This window comes from Oncorhynchus keta, chromosome 4 (assembly GCF_023373465.1).
Source record: "Oncorhynchus keta strain PuntledgeMale-10-30-2019 chromosome 4, Oket_V2, whole genome shotgun sequence".
NCBI classification, from domain to species: Eukaryota; Metazoa; Chordata; class Actinopteri; order Salmoniformes; family Salmonidae; genus Oncorhynchus; species Oncorhynchus keta.
This window is the reverse complement of record NC_068424.1, coordinates 60,345,047-60,372,218: the sequence shown is the minus strand read 5'-3', so window position 1 is coordinate 60,372,218 and position 27,172 is coordinate 60,345,047. Positions and strand designations below refer to the sequence as shown.

Genomic DNA, 27,172 nt, shown 5'->3' with positions numbered 1-27,172 from the left:
CCTGGGCCTACTGCAAGATTTGGAGCATCACACATTCCAAGTTTAGCCTATTTTTTAGGATTTCCATTAGGGCTGGGCGATATGTTTGTTGTACAATTAAAGGTCAAGTACACTGCATTTCAAACAGTCAGCAATAATCTAATGATTTCAGGTTTTACGAAATTATACACTGCTCAAAAAAATACAGGGAACACTAAAATAACACATCCTAGATCTGAATGAATGACATATTCTTATTAAAGACTTTTTCTTTACATAGTTGAATGTGCTGACAACAAAATCACACAAAAATTGGATTTGGAGTCACACTCAAAACAGACATGATGTCCCAGATGTGCTCTAGAGGAGAGCATCAATGCCTTCCTCTTGCAGGAACTGCTGACACACTCCAGCCACATGAGGTCTAGCATTGTCTTGCATTAGTAGGAACCCAGGGCCAACCACACCAGCATATGGTCTCACAAGGGGTCTGAGGATCTCATCTCGGTACCTAATGGCAGTCAGCCTACCTCTGGCAAGCACATGGAGGGCTGTGCGGTCCCCCAAAGAAATGCCACCCCACACCATGACTGACCCACCGCCAAACCGGTCATGCTGGAGGATGTTGCAGGCAGCAGAACGTTCTCCACGGCGTCTCCAGACTCTGTCACATGTGCTCAGTGTGAACCTGCTTTCATCTGTGAAGAGCACAGGGCGCCAGTGGCGAATTTGCCAATCTTGGTGTTCTCTGGCAAATGCCAAAAGTCCTGCACGGTGTTGGGCTGTAAGCACAACCCCCACGTGTGGACGTCGGGCCCTCATACCACCCTCATGGAGTCTGTTTCTCACCATTTGAGCAGACACATGCACATTTGTGGCCTGCTGGAGGTCATTTTGCAGGGCTCTGGCGGTGCTCCTCCTGCTCCTCCTTGCCAAAGGCGGAGGTAGCGGTCCTGCTGCTGGGTTGTTGCCCTCCTACGGCCTCCTCCACGTCTACTAATGTATATCACTAGCCACTAAACAATGCTACCTTATATAATGTTACTTACCCTACACTATTAATCTCATATGCATACGTATATACTGTACTCAACATCATCGACTGCATCCTTATGTAATACATGTATCACTAGCCACTTTAACTATGCCACTTTGTTTACTTTGTCTACATACTCATCTCATATGTATATACTGTACTCGATACCATCTACTGTATGCTGCTCTGTACCATCACTCATTCATATATCCTTATGTACATATTCTTTATCCCCTTACACTGTGTATAAGACAGTAGTTTTGGAATTGTTAGTTAGATTACTTGTTGGTTATCACTGCATTGTCGGAACTAGAAGCACAAGCATTTCGCTACACTCGCATTAACATCTGCTAATCATGTGTATGTGACAAATAAAATGTGATTTGATTTGATTTGGCCTGTCTCCTGGTAGCGCCTCCATGCTCTGGACACTACGCCGACAGACACATCAAACCTTCTTGCCACAGCTCGCATTGATGTCCCATCCTGGATGAGCTGCAATACCTGAGCCACTTGTGTGGGTTGTAGACTCATGCTACCACTAGAGTGAAAGAACCGTCAGCATTCAAAAGTGACCAAAACATCAGCCAGGAAGCATAGGAACTGAGAAGTGGTCTGTGGTCACCACCTGCAGAACCACTCCTTTATTGGGGGTGTCTTGCTAATTGCCTATAATTTCCACCTGTTGTCTATTCCATTTGCACAACATGTGACATTTATTGTCAATCAGTGTTGCTTCCTAAGTGGACAGTTTGATTTCACAGAAGTGTGATTGACTTGGAGTTACATTGTGTTGTTTAAGTGTTCCCTTTATTTTTTTGAGCAGTGTACTTAGGCTAAATAAGCCTTCCACAACCATAAGACCCACTAATAATTAATGATTTGATCAAAACCTGTTTTTTTTGCATTAGAGTTAACTGATCTGGCTTTCATGTCTGTCTATTAAAATGACATTTTTGTTACAAATTTAACCTGAACCATGCATAATGCACATTCACTAATAATGACTAACTTCTTCTAGCAGGCATTATAGAAAATAATAATAATAATAATATATGCCATTTAGCAGACGCTTTTATCCAAAGCGACTTACAGTCATGTGTGCATACATTCTACGTATGGGTGGTCCCGGGAATTGAACCCACTACCCTGGCGTTACAAGCGCCATGCTCTACCAACTGAGCTACAGAATGAACACATCTCATAAACAATCTGTCAACACAATCCCACGTGCTAGTGAGTATCCAGCTAATCTTTAGAGGATCTATTTGCTAGATGACAGTTGAATTGTTATGAACACACCATTTTGTCTATCTCTAACTGTTTGAATAGCATGCTAGCCTGTCCACTTTGTTCAGGTGTTGAAATCAAGTGGCCTACCTTATTTCTCTGAATGAGTTGCCAGTTCTTATATGATTGTGTTTCATGCTCATTGCCCATTTATAAACACAGACTAGACAGCTAGTATAACAGTCTTTGGATAAAATGCTGCTAGTAATATGTGCTACCGCAATGCTGCACACCACAAACTGAGCAATAATTTTTCAGGAGCTAACACCAGTGTCATGGCGACAATGACGGACAGTCAACTCTAACTACAGATGGTGGGGGCCTATTGATCAGAGGCAAGCAAAATATACCCAACTCTGCCAATAAGACAGACAGAGCTGTGTCATCATGTGTTGCTTGCTGTCAGGAGCACAGGTCTTAAACATGCGGCACAGGGGCAATTTTCTGTCTGCCATCTGATTTAAAGTGTACCTTACTTGTGGTCCCATCAATAGGCAAACCTTCCAGATTATTTGACATTTCATGTCAGGAAAAAAATTCTAAAAATGCAGAGAAATACTGCACTCAGTGTCCGTGTGAAAAACTCCTTGATGGGCTAAGGGTAGTTAGGCTGGGCCCTTAATCAATCAGCATTAAGATTGGTTTTCGAAAGATATATCCCTGACATCAACCAATCCCTGTCTTCAAGAGCTAAATGTCATGCTCTTAACCTCGCCCCTGCACTGTGACATGCTCTTAACCTTGCCCCTGCACTGTGACATGCTCTTAACCTCGCCCCTGCATTGTGACATGCTCTTCACCTTGTCCCTGCATTGTGACATGCTCTTAACCTTGTCCCTGCATTGTGACATGCTCTTAACCTTGCCCCTGCACTGTGACATGCTCTTAACCTCGCCCCTGCATTGTGACATGCTCTTCACCTTGTCCCTGCATTGTGACATGCTCTTAACCTTGTCCCTGCATTGTGACATGCTCTTAACCTTGTCCCTGCACTGTGACATGCTCTTAACCTCGCCCCTGCATTGTGACATGCTCTTCACCTTGTCCCTGCATTGTGACATGCTCTTAACCTTGTCCCTGCATTGTGACATGCTCTTAACCTTGTCCCTGCATTGTGACATGCTCTTAACCTTGTCCCTGCATTGTGACATGCTCTTAACCTTGTCCCTGCATTGTGACATGCTCTTAACCTTGCCCCTGCATTGTGACATGCTCTTAACCTCACCCCTGCATTGTGACATGCTCTTAACCTTGTCCCTGCACTGTGACATGCTCTTAACCTTGTCCCTGCATTGTGACATGCTCTTAACCTTGCCCCTGCACTGTGACATGCTTTTAACCTCACCCCTGCATTGTGACATGCTCTTAACCTTGCCCCTGCACTGTGACATGCTCTTAACCTCACCCCTGCATTGTGACATGCTCTTAACCTCGCCCCTGCACTGTGACATGCTCTTAACCTCACCCCTGCATTGTGACATGCTCTTAACCTCGCCCCTGCACTGTGACATGCTCTTAACCTTGTCCCTGCATTGTGACATGCTCTTAACCTTGCCCCTGCACTGTGACATGCTCTTAACCTCACCCCTGCATTGTGACATGCTCTTAACCTTGCCCCTGCACTGTGACATGCTCTTAACCTCGCCCCTGCATTGTGACATGCTCTTAACCTTGTCCCTGTATTGTGACATGCTCTTAACCTTGTCCCTGCATTGTGACATGCTCTTAACCTCGTCCCTGCACTGTGACATGCTCTTAACCTCACCCCTGCACTGTGACATGCTCTTAACCTTGTCCCTGTATTGTGACATGCTCTTAACCTTGTCCCTGCATTGTGACATGCTCTTAACCTCGCCCCTGAATTGTGAAACAGTCCGTCTGTGATCAATTTAACTTTGCTCTCTCTCAAATGTAGTAAGGCTAAAAACATAGTCTAAAACAGCATGAGTGGCACTGAAGCTGATGCCATGCAGAGTGGGTAGTCCGAGTAGTCATCTCTGGCTTTGGCAGACTGACCCTTAATGTAGCACATCTGCAATTACAACTCACCATGTCCCCAGTGCCAGCTCCCAGTAGGCACGGTTGCGCCCGCCCATGAAGCAGAACTAAACGACGGAGAGGATACATGGCATGCTATCCATTCACCAGAAGAGCGGCATGCTCGCCTGCTCAGCTTCCAAGGCCTGATCCATATGACGTGCCCGAGCAAGACATAGCCTCAACAGTCTCTTCATGATGTGTCAGCTCTCTCTATTTCTCTCTCCAACACGCTATCTATTTCATTCTTTGTCACTCTTCTTCTTTCGCTGCTTCTCTTCAAGTGAGTGACTCTGGTCTCATCAGCCAGTGTAGCCTAACGAATCACATCGGTGAGAGAGTCCCTAAACGTGGTCTTCTGATGAGGTTTAAGCACTGTTGTGGACTTAGATTTAGAGCATCCAATTTTGTTTTTGTTTTTTTAAATCAAAAAGTGTGATTTTGAGACTGAAAACCTAAAAATAATTTTAAAAAGGAAACCTGGAAAAACTCAATGGAGAAAACGGAATTTGGGGGGGAAAAAATAAAAAAATCAGGCAAAAATAATGACCTACCGAAAGATATTTTATTAATAATTTATGTCAAATCTGAACGATATAATACTTAAGACTGATATAGCCATTTTATTATTAAACCTTTAAATGTATTTTTCAAGATAATGTGGGCTATTTACTTAATTTGGTCTGTTTTTACATAATTTGAAGAACAAACATCATTGTGGCAATTCATATCTTGCAGTAAAACTGCAAATAAGACTAATATCAAGAGAAGATGGTTTAAATCTTCTCTTAGTCTGGTCACATAGGCCTAGATGATATCCAGAACAACTAACAATACACTGATTTGATACATTTTCAATCATTTAAATTGGAAAGTCATGTCTTTCTACACAATACCGCAACACATTTTTCAAATCTGGGAAGCAAACGCAATAAAGTATTCAATCATTTTGCTATGTATTCCAGATGAAATCAAGACATTAGAACGTACCAGAGGCCGCCAAAATAGAGCTCCTTCAGTAAAACATTTTGAATCCTCCAGGGGCACCTGGCTGGGTACTTTTTCTATTTGGCTGGCTACTCTATGGTCCTTCTGTAGCTCAGTTGGTAGAGCATGGCGCTTGTAACGCCAGGGTAGTGGGTTTGATTCCCGGGACCACCCATACGTAGAATGTATGCACACATGACTGTAAGTCGCTTTGGATAAAAGCGTCTGCTAAATGGCATATATTATTATTATTATTATAAAACCACTGCTATGTTTATTTTCCTGTCTGGTTCTTTGACTGTTTCACTTCTTATTATTATGCGGATTTCCTGCCTTTTTACTGTGTTTTTTATGTGTGGTTCTCTCTCGGTCTTTCCATCACACTCCATTTCTAAACTCTTTGGCAGATTGAATTTATGCAGATTGAAGCGCTGGTGTCATTATAGCATTACCTGAAAGCCTCAAAGTCCCAGGCCATCTTAATGCCATATCTCTTATCATCTGTTCCATTCTCATGTTGCTATTATGCCAACCTGGCATTTGGTATGGCAAGATACAATTAATGAGATACAGCTTGCCTCTTGGATCAGAATTTCAGGAAATACCTTTTTTTATGTACTTGAATCAATTTGTGCCACTCCTGTTGAAGAGCATCCCCCTACATGCAGATTTTCTGGCAAATTGAATGGTCATTCACTTTACAGAGAAAAAGGTTTTACGTAACACATATTGTGGGGGCAATTAGGAGTCTTTCAGCACTGGGCACTCACCGAGTTCAGCTTTGTCTTGCATCTTGGACCAAATCCCATCCAAGGCTTGTGTGAAAGAAAGTAGCTCCACTAAAAATAAGCATGTCATTCAGTACTAGCATTTTGGCTGCCTTCCCCTTGGGGGAACCGAGTACCTGCAGGGGTTCCGTCTTCTATTCTTTAATACCACACTGATGTGGAACACTATGCAAAGCTTTTTTTCTGGATGGTTCAAATACAACCGTCACAAGGGGAGGGACATGAGCCTGTACCTCAGACTTCATCTTGGATTCTCCAGCGTTGGCTTAAAGTCCAGGAGAAATTCATGTGTAGGCCTAGTTAGTTATAAACTGCATGGAAGAGAAGTGTTCTGCCTTCAAACTGCATTGAAAAGTGGAGAACCGTGCCAATGAATTGTGTCTGCAAAAAGGAGTGGATTTTGATTCCAATGTTATTTCTGAAAGTGAGGAGGCGGTTTACTCAACCTCCATCTGATCTTTGAGTGTCATTGCATTTGAATGGGCGGAGTGAGAGTTTATTTTTGTGGCAATATTGTAAATCATGCATATGCATATATGCTATATTTTTGCTGGCCTCAAGACATAGATAAAAAGCCTGGCAGAATAGGCCTAATGCTTATAGGATAGCCTAAAACACAAACCAGTCGCTTGGTAGCTATTTATTAAACTAGGCAAGTCAGTTAAGAACAAATTCTTATTTTCAATGACGGCCTAGGAACACTGCCTTGTTCAGAGGCAGAACGACAGATGTTTACCTTGTCAGCGCGGGGATTTGATCTTGCAACTTTTCAGTTGCTAGTCCAAAGCTCTAACCACTAGGTTACCTGCAGCCCCATGGTGGCACTAAAGGAAAGAGCGATGGTGGGGGTTTTGGCATTTGTGACCCGATTCAGGAAACTAGGCATATGTCGCAAGTCACGACTTCACAGGAGAGCAGTTTGAACATAAAAAAATATGTTTTATCAAAATCCATTTTTGTCCAGAAATGACTTCTTGAACATGTGAACTTTCATGTGCCTTAATAACAAACATGCATTCCATCTGTAAATACAAATACAATTGTTAAATTATAAGCCTTGTTGGATAAGTCACATAAAAAAGAAACAACCTTCCCAATAGCCATGATTGGCTGAGATGAGTGGGCTGGACATGCCGAGAGATGATTTTGGATTGGTCTACCATATAGAGGGCTTTTGTCTATTTGAGCTGGTCAGTCTGTGTTGGTAACCAAGGTGAACGCTGCTTTTTTTAATGTAGCTGCATAAGTGTTCTCTCCGCTCTCTGGAGGATCAAGTTTTGAAATCAGTGGAATTATAGTATGATAGCTAAAGAGATGGGAAAACACCTGTTTCTGGATTACGTCTTCAAACTAAGGGCAGTTGTGGCATGGATCCGTGACAGGGAGACGCGTCCACCATGCATGATGATGTAAACGGGCTAAATAGTCTAGATAGTTACATTTTCAGATATTTCACGTTTCTAATTTTGACAGAAAGTGGTTTCATTTCAAGCTAAAGTGTACTGTCAGCTGGCTGGCTCCCTAGCTAACGCTAGGTGGCGTGACGTGATGTGTGTGATCTTACATGTTGTTTACCTAGATAGGTTAATTGTTTACCTAGGTAGCTAGCTACATGTCTTAAGCTTAAGTGTACAACACCTGTTGAATATGGCCGGTGTCAGTAAACATCGGCAAAAAAGCATAATGCAATTGTTGCCAGCCGAGCTGGTTAGGCTGTTTACATGTTATCCAGAGGTAAACAAATCATCGGCCAGAGCGTCAAGTGTGCACTCTGAACGCAAGGAGATGGGTGGGGCTAAAGCTTAAAAGAGTGTGAATGAAGCTGAATGGGTGTAGACAAACAGGAGCCCTCTCACCGAAACACTAAAATGTCATTTTCTCAAAAGTGAGTTCACAAGTTTATAAACTTTCAAAGCAGAATTGCTTTCCCATTGTTCCTCAAATACAGTGCATGATATACAATTTTGTAGCTCTGAGTTTCTACTTTTATCCAATGTAAAAAACAGAAATTCAAATTTTGCTACATAAGACCGAATCCAGGTGGTGAGTCACATTTGCTTTGTACAGTAGGAAGAAAATAACTCCTGCTTGGCTATTTGTGATGGTCCGTGACTCCATGTCCTGATTTCAATCAATTTATGTTTGATACTCCATTACAAATAAATGCCCTCTCTGCTGTACACACATAAAAACAAAAAATGAACACTAACAGCTCAAAAGAAGTAGACTCAATTTAATGGGTCACCATTTATAATAGCTGTTCCAGTTGTGTCCCATCCAGAGCACCTTTAGTATTGAGTTGACTTTAAATACAGTGTGGGAAGACAAGCCAAAGTAGTCACAAATCAACTTGACCAGATTTAGGCCTAAGTCATCCAAAAGGAAAGTAATAACTCCAAGCACCTGTCCCAGCCTTTGTTGGTGTGTGAATGACTAGTTTCCTCACACTATCCGATTCTATGATTATCTATCATTATCTTCTTGAAGTTATTTAGTCAATTGGTTTGGCAGTATATCAGGACCACAGTGAAAACTATTGTGTTATTTTGATATCAACGATGTAGGCATACCTGCTCCTACACAATGGAGTGGCAATAGCTGGACTGAAACACTAACTGCACATAATGATAGGCTCTGAATGACAGACAATGTCAGAATAATGGAGATCTATTTGTGCTCATATTACATAATATGCACAGTTTGAGCCCAATGGACAGAATGTCCACGTTAGTCACTTAATACTCTTTGTCAGCCTGTTTCAAGACGTGGCCTTATAGACTACTTCAGATGGCATAAAAGTACATTAAGTCTGTAAACAAAGCATCATGTAAATCATAAAACATATACATGAAATGACTCAATAGGGTGCAGGAGAATACATAGGCCTACTAAGCTATGTGACAGAGTGGCACGTTGCCACAGGCGTTCAGCTGGCATTATGTTAGGCTATGCCCATGGCTGTCTTGGAGCATTACCACACCACGGGCACCACAGTCACCAAAGTGACATGACTGTTCGTGACAGGCACACCAGACAAACAGCTCCATACATCCAGCCCACTCACATCTTGACTTCCTGTTACAGTAACAGTAAGCAGAGCCATATATACAGATATTCCTACATGTAATGGGGTGATATGCAAGTGACAGATGTTTTGAATGCAACCCACTCACAAAGGAGCGTTATCTGAATGTGAAGAGCAACAGACTGACATAGACATACCATAGTAGGACTTTGATGTACAGTACTCAGGAAGTACGCTATAAATCGCCATTTCATACCCACAATGCAATGCAACTGGGAAAAGGGGGCATGTTGTTTTCAGTCAGTAAATAAAGAGAAAATAGTGGCGGACAAAGATGCATGCTCCAGCTCCATATGGATGGATGAGTCATAGGCTTATATATGTAGCTTCCTGCATAGGCTACGTCTCACTCAACAGTGTCTTATAGAATACTGTTAGTACACTTAGTAAACAGTACGCACTGTAGCAGGGCCATTCAGACCCAACCATGATGTCCTGAGAGGATCCGGCAGAGCCAAGGGAGGGGATCTTTGTGAGGAGAAAACCACAGATGATGCCCATTTACAACGCCATCTGTGACCAATCTCTGCCCCTCTAAATTCCCCATCATCCCACAGCTGCCGTTCACATTCACAAAAACATAACTGCCATTTCAGACACAGTGCACTGCAGAAGCATGACATACTGTTTGTAGTGTAGCGTATCATGTGTGAAGTAGGATTAGGCCCTGCTATCACCTAGGCCTCTACCAAGAGAGCTAAAGAGGATATTAGTGTTTAAACCCATTATCTGTTATGGTTTAAATACCAGGCTCCTCTTCCCTAGTATGCCGTAAGGCCAGGGGCTACTGATATGTAACACTTTCTCCTTCCATGGATGAAACCAAAAATCCATCATGTCAACGGAAACAATGTATAGAGACACTCAATACTGGGATTGAAAGGTGCTGCTTCTCTCAGCGAAGCACCTCCAGCACAGTGGAAATATGGTTTGCTAAAACCGCTAAAATGCAATAATTGCCTCCAAACTCTGTCTCAGTTCACACTTCATATGCAGGGCAAAAATAAGGAAATCAAAAATACATTGGCTACCATGCCTGGCAGTGTGTGTGTTTCCCTGGCAACTGTTCCCTAGCCTTAACTAATGCCTGTTTCTCGCCGAAGCGCTGTGTCCATGGAGTCAATATTACACCTGTCATAGCTACTTTGGGGAGAGGGTATTGCAAGCAGATGTGGCGAATTGAGCCGTTGATGAGAAAACGTTCTATTTGTCACAGAGCACTTTTCAACTGGAATTTGCATGGCTGTAGTTATTATAATCCCTCTAGCCTCACACCAACAGATTCGGGGTGACAGCAGGAACTGCATAAAAAAATCTAGTCTCAAGTGTAGGGTGACTTATGTTACATAACAGTACTATTACCATAAGTCAAATGGTTTGAAACAACAGCAAATGGATGAACAACATAAATTAGTCATTTGCTTTACAGGTTCTATTGCTGTGTGACTATGTGTGGGTGATGTGCATGTGTTTGGCCATGTGTCAGATAGCCTAGCGCTTGGTTGCATGAGTGGGTGGGAGTGATAGACAACTTGACAACTGTTGCTATATTGCTAATAACAGCTCTTACAGGTTGGCGGGCAGTAAAGAAAAGCTGTCATTAACAACTGAATAATAACATCTTGCAGTTTAGCAATTTGATGTAGGCAATTCTATAAATCCTAACAAAATGATGGATGTTTTGGAAATTCAACCTTATCGTCTCTTGCAGTTGTCACAGCATCAGCTGGTGATGGGAAAAAAATACTTTTTTATTTTTATTGTCACATACTGTACACCGGATAAGTGCAGTGAAATGTTTTGTTTTACAGGGTCAGCCACAGCAGTACGGCGCCCCTGGAGCAAATTAGGGCTAAGTGCCTTGCTCAAGGGCACAGTTTTTCACCTTGTCGGCTCGGGTATTCGAACCAGAAACCTTTCAGTTACTGGCCCAACACTCTAACCGCTAGACTACCTGCCGTACTGTGTAACTGTCATACCCTGATCTGTTTCACCTGTCTTTGTGCTTGTCTCCACCCCACTCCAGGTGTTGCCCATATTCCCCATTATCCCCTGTGTATTTATACATGTGTTCTCTGTTGGTCTGTTGCCAGTTCATTTTGTTCAGGAAATTTACCAGTGTTTTGTTCCCCTGCTTCTGCCTGTTTCTTGCCCCTGTTTTCTAGTCCTTCCCGGTTTTGACCTTTCTGCCTTCCCTGAATCTGCCTGCCGTTCTGTACCTTACTGGATTATTGACCCCTACCTGGCCTGACCCTGAGACTGCCTGCCGTTTTGGACCCCTTGCACCCTCTCTGGATTATTGACCCCTACCTGGCCTGACCCTGAGACTGCCTGCCTTTTGGACCCCTTGCACCCTCTCTGGATTATTGACCCCTGCCTGGCCTGACCCTGAGACTGCCTGCCATTTTGGACCCCTTGCACCCTCTCTGGATTATTGACCCCTGCCTGGCCTGACCCTGAGACTGCCTGCCGTTTTGGACCCCTTGCACCCTCTCTGGATTATTGACCCCTGCCTGGTCTGACCCTGAGACTGCCTGCCGTTTTGGACCCCTTGCACCATCTCTGGATTATTGACCCCTGCCTGGCCTGACCCTGAGACTGCCTGCCGTTTTGGACCCCTTGCACCCTCTCTGGATTATTGACCCCTGCCTGGCCTGACCCTGAGACTGCCTGCCATTTTGGACCCCTTGCACCCTCTCTGGATTATTGACCCCTGCCTGGACCCCTGACCCTGAGACTGCCTGCCTGAGACTTTTGGACCCCTTGCACCCTCTCTGGATTATTGACCCCTGCCTCTCTGGATTACCCCTTGATCTCTGGATTATTGACCCCTGCCTGGTCTGACCCTGAGACTGCCTGCCGTTTTGGACCCCTTGCACCCTCTCTGGATTATTGACCCCTGCCTGGCCTGACCCTGAGACTGCCTGCCATTTTGGACCCCTTGCACCCTCTCTGGATTATTGACCCCTGCCTGGCCTGACCCTGAGACTGCCTGCCGTTTTGGACCCCTTGCACCCTCTCTGGATTATTGACCCCTGCCTGGCCTGACCCTGAGACTGCCTGCCGTTTTGGACCCCTTGCACCCTCTCTGGATTATTGACCCCTGCCTTGCCTGACCCTGAGACTGCCGGCCGTTTTGGACCCCTTGCACCCTCTCTGGATTATTGACCCCTGCCTGCCTTTGACCTGTCGTTTGCCTGCCCGTTTTAGATATAAATGTTTGTTTCTTCGACACTGTCTGCATCTGGGTCTTATCTAAAAACGTGATAGTAACCAAGAGAAGACTGTCACAGATATTAGGGTTTACTCTAATGTGCTAGGGAGGAGGACAAGCCCTAACCACACCTTTGCCATTACTAAGACTTGGTGGGTAGTTACCAGTAGTTTCTGTTGGCTCCCACCTGAACTATTTGGCCTTCAAATGGGATATTTGGCCTTCGAATAGGATATTTTGGAAGTTTACAGCCCTGATTGTTGATTTCGGAGCCCTGGCGCACCTCCAAGAAATGAATAGAGGAAAACAGGGGTACAATAGATTTTATATGGCATTAAGAAATCTGTTTTGGTCCAATACATTTCTCTCTGAAAATTGCACAATGTCACACTAAGTTTGATGTTTTATGGAAGTCACAACAGTGTTACAGGGAAGCATAGGGGCAGGTACACTGTGTAGCCCTGAAAGTCCCACAGGGTTTTTCCATAACAGCCTGTCCCCTCTAATCAAAATAGGCCTGACAGATTGCTGGATTATCATACTAAATCTCCATGCGTGCATTATATTGTCCCAATTAAATTGATGAACACGTGGCTATACAGTCGAGGCAATTCGGTTTCCCAGAATTTAAAAAAAGTTAAACATAAGATGAATTTGAAAAAATGATGGAACCCCCTATATTAATATATCTGGATGTCTAAAATATATTAAGCTAATTGGTCACGCACACAGTCTAATTCATGGTCATATAATTAATTTGGGTGTTCAATTTAACATTCATAGAACCTTTTTAATGCACTGTCCAGAAGAAGCCAGATTTTACATTGCAAACCTCATTATCTCTAACATGGGATTTCAACTTTCCTTAAAGATTTCTAGGTATTACTGCACTGTTGGAGCTAGAAACAAGAATTTCACTGCACCTGCAAATCTGTGTAAACGACTAATACACTCATTTGAGATGTGTAATAGAACCCAAAAGTTCAATTACATCCAATGAACAAATGCAACATTTATTCTATTGAGTAAGTGAGTTTGAGCTATATCAATTAGTGACTGACAATCCTGTAAACTAAAAGCACAGCAACATATGGCATTCCAGATTATGGGATTACCTAATTAAATCTGTGATACAGGGAGCCACTCCTAACCTCCAGATTTACCAATTGATTATGAAAACAGATATGGGGTAGTCTTGTCTACTAACCCCTCTATTCAAGTGACCACCCAATACTCACTTTAAAGACATCTTATTTGAGTATATGGAAAGTTAGTCCTAATGCATTCAAATTTAATTTGACAAATTGTCCACCTCCCAACCTATTTTATTGCGTTTTCTGGTGCATTGGGTGCTCAAACTATGTAATGACCAGTGACCACATGATGCACACAGTCAGCAAGAGGTCAGTAACATTTTAATTATGTTGACACAGGCTCTGGGCAGTACACTATAGACAATATACTGCCTTCAAGTAGACTGTCTGTTGTGGACACATACTGCACATGCATGAATGAATTTAAGGCACAAGATAAATATTATGCAAATAAAGACCGTGTTCAGGATTTGATGGGCATGTTTTGCATAAACTAGTGACATATTCACAGCAGCCAAATACATGAAGTGTTTCGTAGCATGATTTGAAAATCTCATACAGAATAGTTTATTTTGCCATTGCCAAACTACAAACGACACATGACAGTGTTGACGCTAAACGAGGAAACGCTATTACGAAATCTTAAGGGACATCTCAATGGGCATCAAAACAACATTGCACTATCGATGCCTTACCTTCAGGGAAAGGGTTGGGCTGCACGACGTATAGAAAAGCGTGCACCATGTGGAACAGTATCCCTATTACTCCAGGTTCGTAATAGGCGAGGGTTTTGTAAACTCCCTGGGGCACATAGCCAAAATCCAACTTTCCCGACGGTGGTTGATTTCGGGGCTCCGGCTCCGTTGCCTCTTGCTGGAGTTCACTGGATGTTAATAGTCCCCAAAAGAGGAGAAGGAGCCCGGTTTTCCACATCGTGTCAAGACACTCTAACCTTAATGTACGGGGTTAAAAAAGATCAAAGGGAGAGATAGTCTACAATGGAGATGGTACAGAAATTTCGCTAACGTTAGGTCCGTATCTCTAGAGGTGGAAATAAAACGGGAAGGGGTGAGCAGTGGGACTGCAGGTTAAATCCTTCTGTCCGGGGAAGATTTCGTGATTATCATCGTTTCCACCGTCAGTGGTTCCTCATACTGCTCGGATCGAACCGCTCCGTTCCCCTCCGAAATGAGACCAACTGACAAGTTGGCTCGCGCATCTGTGCGGGAGAGCTGCTGGAACGGTTGGCTGCCTGCTGCTATCTGGGATCCTTTGGACGTCCTTACCCAAACCATACCCATAACCTAACCCTAACCATTGCCTTAACCATTTTAAATGTCAACTTCAATCAGTTAAGGGACGTCCCAAGGATGCCAAATAGCACATATAGCGTGTAAGCGCGCGCATTCGGTCTACTGACTGTGGGAGCCCCGGGAAACAGTTGGTCCAATGGGAAGCGCTCCGCCTGTCGGGGGAAGGAGGACTGGAAGATTCTCGTTGAAAAGATGGAACATGACCTTTCATTTGTTTTGAGATGTAGCCTAGTATGATGTAGGCTATCTTTAATTCCTTTAGCTTGTTACCCTAATACTCTTTTTTTTTTTAATGTAGAACAGTTTAATTGCACCAAATGAATGCATAATCTCCAACAACCATGGAATATGTATTAAGATTTAAAAAATATGAATAGACTATTTTTGACTGTATAGCCTACCAATGATGTAGCCTACCCATGGACCAATGTCCTAACCTACACCCAAAGTGTCCACTTTCAGATAAACAGATGCCAAATTGTCTTGACCCCCCCCTCCTCCTCCCCACCACCTCTCTGCCCCCACATCACAGGTGTTCAATGACCTCCCAAACTCTGACCCTGCCCCCACCTCCCCACCCCTAGAGGGTAGACACAAGATACTTTGACACCACAGCCCACAGATCTAGAAGCACTGTGATTGGTGGAGCAGAACCCAGGTAGACTCACACCCAGCGTCCCCATGCACAATGTGGTCCTTGTTGATGTCCCAGAACGCGGCAGGGCCCCTCTGGATAGGCTCCATGTGGGCAGGGCTTTGATCAGGGCTACAGGACTCCATACTTCAGTGCATTCACAACACTCATTAGATCCGCACTGAGAGAAGCAAACCAGATCAGGTGAATGAAAAAAGCCTTTGAATAGGGTTGTGTGTTCTATTTCAAATGTGGTCCCTGAATAGGCAAATACAGGGGGTCAATGTTGTGTAACTACAGTAAATGTTTTTTCTTCACATCAGGTAAATATGGAGATGTTGTCAGTGCTCTGCTGCATATGATATGTAGATTAACTCAATTTAGAAAATGCCCAAAATGCCATGTTCATAAAGTGGGATTGGTTATGTACAGTAGCCGGTATTCAAGTTGTTTGAGGGAATTCCTGCCAGAAGACTCCCACTGGTCCACTGGAATGAGAAACAGTGCAGTCTTTGGCAGATAAATGTACACTCATGCTTTCATGTTGTTTAGACAATATTCTACACTGAAAAAAAATATAAATGCAACATGCAACAATTTCAAAGATTTTGCTAAGTTAGTTCATATAAGGAAATCAATTCATTTAAATAAAGTCATTAAGCCCCAATCTATGGATTTCCCATGACTGGAATAAAGTTAAGCATCTGTTGGTCAGATTCCTTAAAAACAAGCTAGGGGCCTAGATCATAAAACCAGTCAGTATCTGGTGTGACCAACATTTGCCTCATGTAGTGCGACACATCTCCTTTGCATAGAGTTGATCAGGCTGTTTATTGTGGCCTGTGGAATGTTGTCCCACTCCTTTTAGATGGCTGTGCAAAGTTGCTGGGTATTGGCGTGAACTGGAATATGCTGTCATACTCGCTGATCCAGAGCATCCCAAATGTGCTCAATGGGTGATCTATCTGGTGAGTATACAGGTCATGGAATTTTATTCAGCTTCCAGGAACTGTGTACAGATCCTTGCAACATGGGGCCGTGCATTATCATGCTGAAACATGAGGGGATGGTGGCGGGTGAATGGCACAATAGGCCTCAGGATCTCGTCCCAAGATCTCTGTGCATTCGAATTGTCACCGATAAAATGCAATTGTGTTAGTTGTCCGTAGCTTATGCCTGCCCATATCATAACCCCACTGCCACCATCGAGCACTGTTCAAAGTTGACATCAGCAAACCGCCCGCCCACATGACGCCATACACACTGTCTGCCATTTTCCAGGTACAGTTGAAACCGGGATTCTTCCGTGAAGAGCACACTTCTCCAGTGTGCCAGTGGTCATCGAAGGTGAGCATTTACCCACTGAAGTCGGTTATGACCCCTGAACTGCAGTCAGGTCAAGAACCTGCTGAGGATGGCGAGCAAGCAGATGAGCTTCCCTGAGACGGTTTCTGACATTTTGTGCAGAAATGATTCAGTTGTCCAAACCCAGTTTCATCAGCTGTCTGGATGGCTGGTCTCAAATGATCCCACAGGTGAAGAAGCCGGATGTGGAGGTCCTGGGCTGACATGGTCTGCAGCTGTAATTTTAACAGAAATAAGCTTTTTGTGTGTATATACAATTTCTGTCAAAAGATTGGACACACCTACTCATTCAAGGGTTTTACTTTATTTTTTATATGTTCTACATTGTAGACATAAAAACTATGAAATAATACAAGGAATCATGTACTAACCAAAAAAAGTGTTAAACAAATAGAAATATATTTTAGATTATTCAAAGTAGCCACCCTTTGCCTTTATGACAGCTTTGCACACTCTTGGCATTCTCTCAACCGGCTTCATGAGGTAATCACCTGGAATGCATTTCACTTAACAGGTGTGCCTTGTTAAAAAGTAAATTTGAGGAATTTATTTCCTTCTTAATGTGTTTGAGCCAATCAGTTGTGTTGTGATGTGACAAGGTAGGGGTGGTATAAAATGGTCCTATTTGTTAAAAGACCAAGTTCATATTATGGCAAGAACAGCTTAAATAAGCAAAGAGAAACGACAGTCCATCATTACATTAAGGTCAGTCAATACGGAACAATTCAATAACTTTGAAAGTTTCTTCAAGTGCAGTAGAAAAAACCATCAAGCACTATGATGAAACTGGCTCTCACGAGGACCGCCACAGGAAAGGAAGGTCCAGAGTTACCTCTGCTGCAGAGGATAAGTTCATTAGCGTTACCAGCCTCAGAAAATGCAGCCCAAATAAATGCTTCTTTAGCAAACACATCTCAACATCAACTGTTCAGAGGAGACAGTGAATCAGGCCTTCATGGTCGAATTGCTGCAAAGACTACTAAAGAACACCAATAAAAAGAAGAGACTTGCTTGGGCCAAGAAACACGAGCAATCACCCAATTGAGATGGTTTGCGATGAGTTGGACCACAGAGTGAATGAAAAACAGCCAACAAGTGCTCAGCATATGTGGGAAGTTCTTTAAGACTGTTGGAAAATCATTCCTCATGAAGCTAGTTGGGAGAATGCCAAGAGTGTGCTAAGCTGTCATCAAGACAAAGGGGGGGTTACTTTGAAGAACATCAAATCTCAAATCTTTTTCGGTTACTACATGATTCCATGTGTTACTTCATAGTTTCTTCACGATTATTCTACAATGTAGAAAATAGTAAAATTATAATGAAAAAAAACCCTTGAATGAGTAGGTATGTCCAAAAGTTTGACTGGTACTGTATATACTGTATTAAATCTCCACCACCACCAGCAAATGTTGCCTTCTGCTAATTAAGTCAACACAAATTGCAACAGTTCATTGTCAAAAAGATTACAGGAAATCCCCAAATAGCCAGAATAAGTATGACAGACATGGTTGCGGAAAATAAATTAGCCTTCTTTCAATGTCGTACTAAAGTCCTGCTAAACCAGTGGCCTTCAGGGACAATTACAATACAAACTATAAACTAGAGGACTGCTTCTTGGGACACTAAAGACATATGTCAAAATATATAAATTCTTGTTTGGCAAGGCGACAAGAGTTGAGGTGATGTGCTGTGTTTACCCGATGAGCTATTCTGTACATTCTTCACAAAATAAAACCAACACACTGCATGTGGCTAACCTCAGCTGAGTCCACTAGTCTTGTACAGTCACACTCTAGGACGGACAGGTTTCCAACCAGCAGCTATTTGGCCCCCCAAATTCTAAGGCCCCCCCAAAAAAACCTGTAGATTTTTTTTATTGTTGAAAACAAAAGGACTGTAAAAACATCAGAAAATCAGCTACAAGTGTTTTGAATTTTGGAAATGTGTTCCAAAGTATTACCATGCATAATAGAGATGTGATTGTATACAAATGGAAGTAAGGTTTGAAATGATAGTTTTAGTCAAATAGATCTGTTTGGTCTTCTTGCGGTCTACAAATTATTTGTAATTAAGTTCTGGCCCCTGACCATCCACTCAAGAAAAAAATTGTCCTGTGGCTAAATCTAGTTGATGACCCCTGGTCTAGAACTAAGGTTACTCTAGCGTGAGATTATACGTATACCTTGTCATCACTGGTCCTGCTCCAGGCAGACCACTACCAGAGGACTGCTTACCTCAAGCCTGAAAGAGAGGGCATGGGCCGGCTCAGCCTCCAAAGTAAGACGCTAAGCCCTCTCAGACATGCTTGGCTGGGGGTGGATTTACACTACCTGTCTGAGTCAGCGCCCTCTTCTTCTTTAGGAGGTAAGGTCATTATTGGTGTGAGCGTGACAGTCAGCTTACCTCAACTGTAAACCTTTACAGGGGCTTGCTGGTAACGGAAGAAAAGGAAGGGAGTATGGAGGAGCAGGAATGAGTGGAGGGGCTCAACTCAGGCTTGGGATCATCTGATGAGATGAGAGACGACGAGAGACAGTGAGAGAGAGCGAGAATCACCCCTCAAACTGTAGATGTTAGAGAATGACAACAGAAGTACAAAATAACTTTTATTCATCATCACCCCAAAAAGAGGGCCATTTCATATCACGGTGAAGTTCTTATGAACCAAACAGATGAGATTAAGTGAACAGGTTTTCATCATTGCATCAGAACAGTACAAAACCCCAGGAGATGGTTCTGTGGAAGTTCTACGCGCAAAATACTATCAAATATTATAAAGTCTACACCTGTTGTATTCAGCACGTGACAAATACAATCGGGTTTGATTTGACCTGGCAGCTCCAAAAATAGAACAATCTTCCTTATAACAATGGTAATGAACATTAAAAACAGCTATTTCTCCAAACAAAGTATGATCAATGCTGATATGCGTGAGTATTTCACACTTTACATATTTTCATAATAGCGAGAAAAAAAATGGCATCCCTTTATATTACATAGAGCTTATACCAAAGTACAGAGGAAACATAGCGGTCATTAATATCCTGTAAAAGTTGTGCAATACTTACCAGGGTTGGGGTCAATTCTGTTTTCAATTCAGTCAATCCAAAACAAACTGAATTGAAAATGGAATTGACCCCAACCCTGGTACGTACCATTTACAGTAAGCACTCACTGGTTTCTTTACTTGGAATACAGACAGCAGTGGTACCTGCTTGTGCTAAAATACTGTACACCATGTAAAGTGTTGCCTAAAGAACCTAAACAGCAAGACCAATGAAGTGCTATGCGACTTTGCATCATTTATTGATTTCTACGCTGTTCTACTCAAACGAGGTTCAGTGGCTTCCATTTCCCAACACATAGAAGCACAGCAGCTGTAACATTATGGCCAGGTGTTTAAATATAGTATACAATGATACAATATTGTAACTAAATAAAACATGATGTTTCACTTATCACATTCTAATAAGATGGGCACCAAATCAGAATCAGGCCGGTCTAATATACATTTTGGCCACTGGTATAGAAAAAATACCAGTGAGTTTATAATTAACTGTAGCAATAAAATAGAAAGGGCCAAATCAAAGCAAAACCACTCCCCTCAAGGCATGGTGAAATAACTGAATTAAAAAAGCATGTGCACTATGTTTTGGATAAATTGCTTCTGAAATGCTCGGGATGTAAACATTAAAACATTGCATGAGAAATAGCTAGAAAACCTGTCATATGTAGCATATTTAAAGACAACACGGTACATCAGTGCAATATTCATAACAAAAATCCCCAAAGGTTTGACAACCCAGAATACACCAAAATAGGGATTATTGTCATCATAAAATGCTATTATGAACTTTCCACAATTGTTATTTATTTATTCTTTATTTAACTAGGCAAGTCAGTTAAGAACAAATTCTTATTTTCAATGACGGCCTAGGAACAGTGGGTTAACTGCCTGTTCAGGGGCAGAACGGCAGATTTTGTACCTTCTCAGCTCGGGGATTCGATCTTGCAACCTTTCGGTTACTAGTCCAGCGCTCTAACCACTAGGCTACTCTGCTGCCACAAAGGAAATATGTGCAATAATTATGGTAATGGCGAACATAAAACCATCAAATGAAGGGTACCCGTGGCTCTTTTAAATCAAACTGAAGGATATTACAATATCTGTAAAAGAAAGCTCTCTACATAGTCACATGTATAGATGTTCTTCACACTACCAAATGGAACTCGTACAAAATGTGATATTTCACAACACTAAATTCCATTTATTCGGTTCAAGCTTTTTGATGAGCAAATAGTTTTTCATTTCAATCTAATATGTCCATATTAAACGGTATAACATTGACAGATAACCAATTTAACATGGTATTGTTTTCCTGTAAACCATAATGATCCAGAAACCTCATTTGCAGTTTGATTTATAGTTTGTTCATCTTTTGCTGGATGTTTATCTGAGAAGAGGCCCCATTTCTCATGTTTCACATTCGTGACCGTGCATACACACACGTGCACACGACTGGGTTGTCATGGAAACAACAATACCGCTCACATTCTTCCGTTGCCCAACCAACTTAGTTCTCTTGTCGGGCCCCAAAAAAACTGGTCGACTTAAATTAAACAGCCAGTCCCAGAGTCCACAAAAGCTTACTGTATGGCAATAACTTATTGTCTGTCTAGCTCAATAAATACATGTTGCTTCCGCTGGCTTTGGCTAAGAGAGCCGAAGTGCTGGCGTGCGTCCAGCTCACCGCCTCTCCTGAGTGATTATCACTTTTTTGGGAGGGGTCAATGGAAGGGGTCAATCGATGCGGTTCCCGCATATAGTGAAGCGGTCAACATCCAGCAGGTCCTTTTTAGGGGTCCTATGCTTCAGCTCTGTGCCTTCCATACCTTCCTCCTCTTTCTGCTCAGGAGTGGCAGGGGGCGAGGGGGTGAGGGTGTCAGGGTCCAGGTCTGGCTCTGGGATGGGAGGGCTGGCTGGGGTTGTGGAAGTAGTGGGGGGAGGGGGTACAGTCTCTGGCCGCAGGGTGGGGCTGGCAGTGGGGGTAGGCTGGGCGGTGATGGAGGTGCAGGAAGGACTGGATGGGGACCGCTCGGACCACGGATCACCTGACGGGACAGAGAGAGATTTAACACAAACATGAACAATATTTGGTAATTTGAGGATTGGAGAAAAGTTATTAACACTCACACTTACAGACAATAAGCAAGTAAACATGAACATCGCAAAATGTGTTTTTGATTTGACTGAAGAGATACAAAATAAACATGAAAACCAACTAAATTAATTTATAAGAATAAAAACTCCTACTATATATGCTTGGGTCAAAGAGACACAGCTACATTAATACCAGTAGATTTCTCAAGCTCCACTAATCCTGGCCTTAAATACCAGTATTCAGTGTAAATGGCATACACAAGTTTGGTCAGCCAAACAGAATAATTCATGACCTCTGATATATTCAAATAAAGTTGAGTGAAGCAGCAGCATATCAGCACATGGGTTACTACTCTACGGAGACAGCCATTTGCCCAGGGCGCTGACATGCCTCACTTGCATATAAAAGAGTGGGTTGCAAATTAGACTTTACCAGGCGAGCAGCAATCAAGTGTGTATGTGTGTATTTGCCAGACTACATGAAATAAATGTGTGCTCCTTTACAGGCAACAACACAAGGGGATACAGCAGACCTACTTTAGAAAATGCATTGTGGTACTGAACCAGTGGTATAACCAACACACATGTGGTCTTTATCCATTATTTCCTCAACTAGCCATATGCTTTCACCAGAAGCTTCCATGACACAGCCTGAGGGTGACCACAGTTGCTCATCAGTATATTCTCTTCCTCCGACATACGGCACCTCCAATTAGATCTTCATCTAAATGGTTATGAAGAACGAGAGACAAACCAGTCTGTTAGTATGGTAAGGCATCCATTGGAACCTGTGGGCTAAAATGAACCCATTTCTCCAAGGTGTTCATTAGGCACCAAACGGAATGAAATAGGGAGGGACTAGTGTTGTCACAATACCAACATTTTATTAATGATGCGATACCAGGCCAGGTATTATGATCGAGAGTAGTACAATTTTTGGGGAAAATTCAGAGCGACCTAGCATCCTGTTCACCCCTGTGCCCCGGATGCTTGTTTCCGTTTTCTAAATGTTATTCACATGTGCTACGCACAAAACCTGTAACTGATATTCCCATTTCTAGTCAATACAACACATTTTGAATGAACTTAGTAGTAACTTAGTAGAATACTGCATAAAATTGCTCATATTTGCAAAGGCCTACCTGTGATTTGGCTGGACGAATGGGAGGAAGGAATATACTGTAAAGGCATAATTGTCTGCATGTCATTGGGTCAGTAGGGGGAAAACATTCTTTACTCTTCAGTTAGCAAAGGCACACTCCCTCCATCCCTCACTCAGTCTCCCTCCGTCCGTCCCACACCCAGTCTCCCCCAACCGTCTCCGTCCCACACTCTCCCTGAGTGTCTGTCCCACACTCTCCCTGAGTGTCCGTCCCACACTCTCCCTGAGTGTCCGTCCCACACTCTCCCTGAGTGTCCGTCCCACACTCTCCTGAGTGTCCGTCCCACACTCTCCTGAGTGTCCGTCCCACTCTCCCTGAGTGTCCGTCCCACACTCTCCCTGAGTGTCCGTCCCACACTCTCCCACAAACACATACACACTGCTCCCAACGTGAAAAAGTAGGCAACAAACCCCCTTTTTCTCCCCAATTTCATGGTATCCAATTGTTAGTAATTACTATCTTGTCTTATCTTGTCAACTCCCGTACGGGCTCGGGAGAGACGAAGGGCGAAAGCCATGCGTCCTCCGAAACACAACCCAACCAAGCCACACTGCATCTTAACACAGCGCGCCTCCAACCAGGAAGCCAGACGCATCAATGTGTCGGAGGAAACACCGTGCACCTGGCTACCTTGGTTAGCGCGCACTGCGCCTGGCCCGCCACAGGGGTCGCTGGTGCGTGATGAGACAAGGATATCCCTACAGGTCAAACCGAGGACTACCTGAACTCGTCCAATAAGAGATGCTTGTTTTCCAACCCAAAACATTTTGCCCTTATGAATGCAGCCCAGAAGAGACAGCTGGGTTGAGTACAGTAGTTACAGATGGGATAATTAAGAATATCAGCGGAAGCATTCAGGCTTCAGAGACCTTCTGATCCCACATGATATGGTGTTAATGGAATTTATATGTTTAAATTAATGATTAGAATATTCCACCCTGAAACCATATAATTGTATGAAATTGATTAGGATCATAAAATGATTATTAATTATCTGTGTAGTTTTAGTCAGAATTAGGGTAAAACAATATAATTGTACAATATGTCCCTATAGTATCTTAAACACAGACTGTCTGAGCAAAATTCGGTGCCGACCTTGGCTAGGGGCCACAGAGATTTGGGAGAGGGCAGGGAGTACTTCTCACGGCCTCCCCAATCTTGGGGGAGGACAGGGAGTGCTTCTCACGGTCGCCATAATCTATGTCGGCTGGGTAGGGAGACAGTATGTGCGTAGGATAACGGCTGGATCGGGAGACAGTATGTCCGTAGGATAACGGCTGGGTAGGGAGACAGTATGTGCGTAGGATAACGGCTGAGTCGGGAGACAGTATGTCCGTAGGATAACGGCTGGGTAGGGAGACAGTATAGGATAACGGCTGGGTAGGGAGACAGTATGTGCGTAGGATAACGGCTGAGTCGGGAGACAGTATGTCCGTAGGATAACGGCTGGGTAGGGAGACAGTATGTGTGTAGGATAACGGCTGGGTAGGGAGACAGTATGTGCGTAGGATAACGGCTGGGTAGGGAGACAGTATGTGCGTAGGATAACGGCTGGGCAGGGAGACAGTATGTGCGTAGGATAACGGCTGGGTAGTGAGACAGTATGTGCGTAGGATAACGGCTGGGTAGGGAGACACCAGCGTCCGTAGGAGACACCTGAAACCCCACCTCTTTAAGGAATACCTAGGATAGGATAAAGTAATCCTTCTTACCCCCCTTAAAAGATTTAGATGCACTATTGTAAAGTGGCTGTTCCACTGGATGTCATAAGGTGAATGCACCAATTTGTAAGTCGCTCTGGATAAGAGCGTCTGCTAAATGACTTAAATGTAAATGTAAATGAGACAGTATGTCCGTAGAATACCTTCTGTTTGTGTGTGAGAGTATGTGCGTCAGGAGCCAGTATAAAATGAATGGTGTTGTACAACGAACTAGTGCTCTCGTGAATAAACATTTTCGTATCATAGCTTGGCCTCCGTCTGTTTCATTCAACCAGTATCTTACAAATCCTGGGTTGCAGACTGAGTAGTTTAATTGAATTGGGTTATGAACATTGAGAACATAATTCTGGTAACATATGGTTTGGTGCTTTAACATGTCACATACTGTACTACTGAATCTTTTCTCTGAAAATGGCGGTTCTGTATAAACACAGTAGTGAGGAAGATCTCTGAAGTGACGACGTGGCGCTGCTCGTTGCTCTAATGCTTTCAGCATAGCGCAGCAGGCTCGTCTGCCAAGCTGAAGATCCATGCTCACTGAGAAACACACAACTAACGTTTTATCTCTGTCACGTGCATCGAGTTTCAATAGCAGTTTCAATGTGGATGACATAGATTGTGTGTGTGTGTGTGTGTTTGTGTGCGCGCGTGTGCGTGGGGCACTGCGGGAGTTCAATTACCCGAGTCGGAATACGCATCTGCTCACTTGAGGCTGGGTTTGGCATGCTGGGATTGCTAAGAAGAATGAGTAATTTAATGTAACCAAGTGTCTTATTGAAGCTGGGTAGGCTGTATGTGACTGACTGGGTTCGAATCTGGGTCTCCTGCATGCCATAATATTGTGTTAGCACACTGAGCAAAACCCTAGGCATTAGCTCAGGAAGTCTTCATGGTCTTATGCAAGGTTTGTACCTGTTCCCAGGTCATTATTGTAAATGAGAAGCTGTTCCCTCCCTGGTAAAATAAAGATAAATACTAGGGTATCGTCTGTCGCTGGGTAATACTAGGGTATCGTCTGTCGCTGGGTACCTGAGGGGGCAGTACATCCGGATGTTTTCCTGGTTCTACTAGGCGTCTTCCCGGGGGCAGCTGTGGAGGGCCTCTCAAACAGTTTGTCCTCCATGTTGGCTCTCTTCACATACACACACGACTTCCCCAGTAGCACGATACTGTTCAGCACCTTCAGGGTCACCATCCTACACAGGGAAAAGAGGATCAGTAATGATATTCACCATCCTACACAGGGAAAAGAGGATCAGTAATGATATTCACCATCCTACACAGGGAAAAGAGGATCAGTAATGATATTCACCATCCTACACAGGGAAAAGAGGATCAGTAATGATATTCACCATCCTACACAGGGAAAAGAGGATCAGTAATGATATTCACCATCCTACACAGGGAAAAGAGGATCAGTAATGATATTCACCATCCTACCCAGGGAAAAGAGGATCAGTAATGATATTCACCATCCTACACAGGGAAAAGAGGATCAGTAATGATATTCACCATCCTACACAGGGAAAAGAGGATCAGTAATGATATTCACCATCCTACACAGGGAAAAGAGGATCAGTAATGATATTCACCATCATACACAGGGAAAAGAGGATCAGTAATGATATTCACCATCCTACACAGGGAAAAGAGGATCAGTAATGATATTCACCATCCTACCCGGTGAAAAGAGGATCAGTAATGATATTCACCATCCTACACAGGGAAAAGAGGATCAGTAATGATATTCACCATCCTACACAGGGAAAAGAGGATCAGTAATGATATTCACCATCCTACACAGGGAAAAGAGAATCAGTAATGATATTCACCATCCTACACAGGGAAAAGAGGATCAGTAATGATATTCACCATCCTACACAGGGAAAAGAGGACCAGTAATGATATTCACCATCCTAAACAGGGAAAAGAGGACCAGTAATGATATTCACCATCCTACACAGGGAAAAGAGGATCAGTAATGATATTCACCATCCTACACAGGGAAAAGAGGATCAGTAATGATATTCACCATCCTACACAGGGAAAAGAGGATCAGTAATGATATTCACCATCCTACACAGGGAAAAGAGGATCAGTAATGATATTCACCATCCTACATAGGGAAAAGAGGGTCAGTAATTATATTCACCATCCTACACAGGGAAAAGAGGATCAGTAATGATATTCACCATCCTACGCAAGGAAAAGAGGATCAGTAATGATATTCACCATCCTACGCAGGGAAAAGAGGATCAGTAATGATATTCACCATCCTACACAGGGAAAAGAGGATCAGTAATGA

At 43.2% G+C, this 27,172-nt stretch overlaps 2 protein-coding genes across 16 annotated transcripts in view; both read right to left on the bottom strand.

Moving 5' to 3' along the window:
- Window positions 1-14,953, bottom strand: part of LOC118379795 (prominin-1-A-like) — a 149,288-nt gene extending 134,335 nt beyond the window's left edge. For 7 of the 10 annotated variants that reach the window (XM_052511686.1, XM_052511690.1, XM_052511695.1 and 4 more), the window contains exon 1: window positions 14,206-14,953. In XM_052511686.1, the coding sequence (XP_052367646.1) occupies window positions 14,206-14,443 (238 nt within the window). In that variant the 5' untranslated portion in view covers window positions 14,444-14,953. The remainder of the gene's footprint in view (window positions 1-14,205) is intronic. The other 3 variants (XM_035766810.2, XM_052511689.1, XM_052511703.1) reach the window with 1 other exon arrangement.
- A 4,462-nt stretch (window positions 14,954-19,415) lies between these two features.
- The window catches only part of LOC118379759 (transmembrane anterior posterior transformation protein 1 homolog), a 28,601-nt gene continuing 20,844 nt past the window's right edge, over window positions 19,416-27,172 (bottom strand). For all 6 annotated transcript variants that reach the window (XM_035766772.2, XM_035766780.2, XM_052511682.1 and 3 more), the window contains 2 exons: window positions 25,897-26,063; window positions 19,416-21,934 (listed from right to left, as the gene is read on the bottom strand). In XM_035766772.2, the coding sequence (XP_035622665.1) occupies window positions 21,624-21,934; window positions 25,897-26,063 (478 nt within the window). In that variant the 3' untranslated portion in view covers window positions 19,416-21,623. The remainder of the gene's footprint in view (window positions 21,935-25,896; window positions 26,064-27,172) is intronic.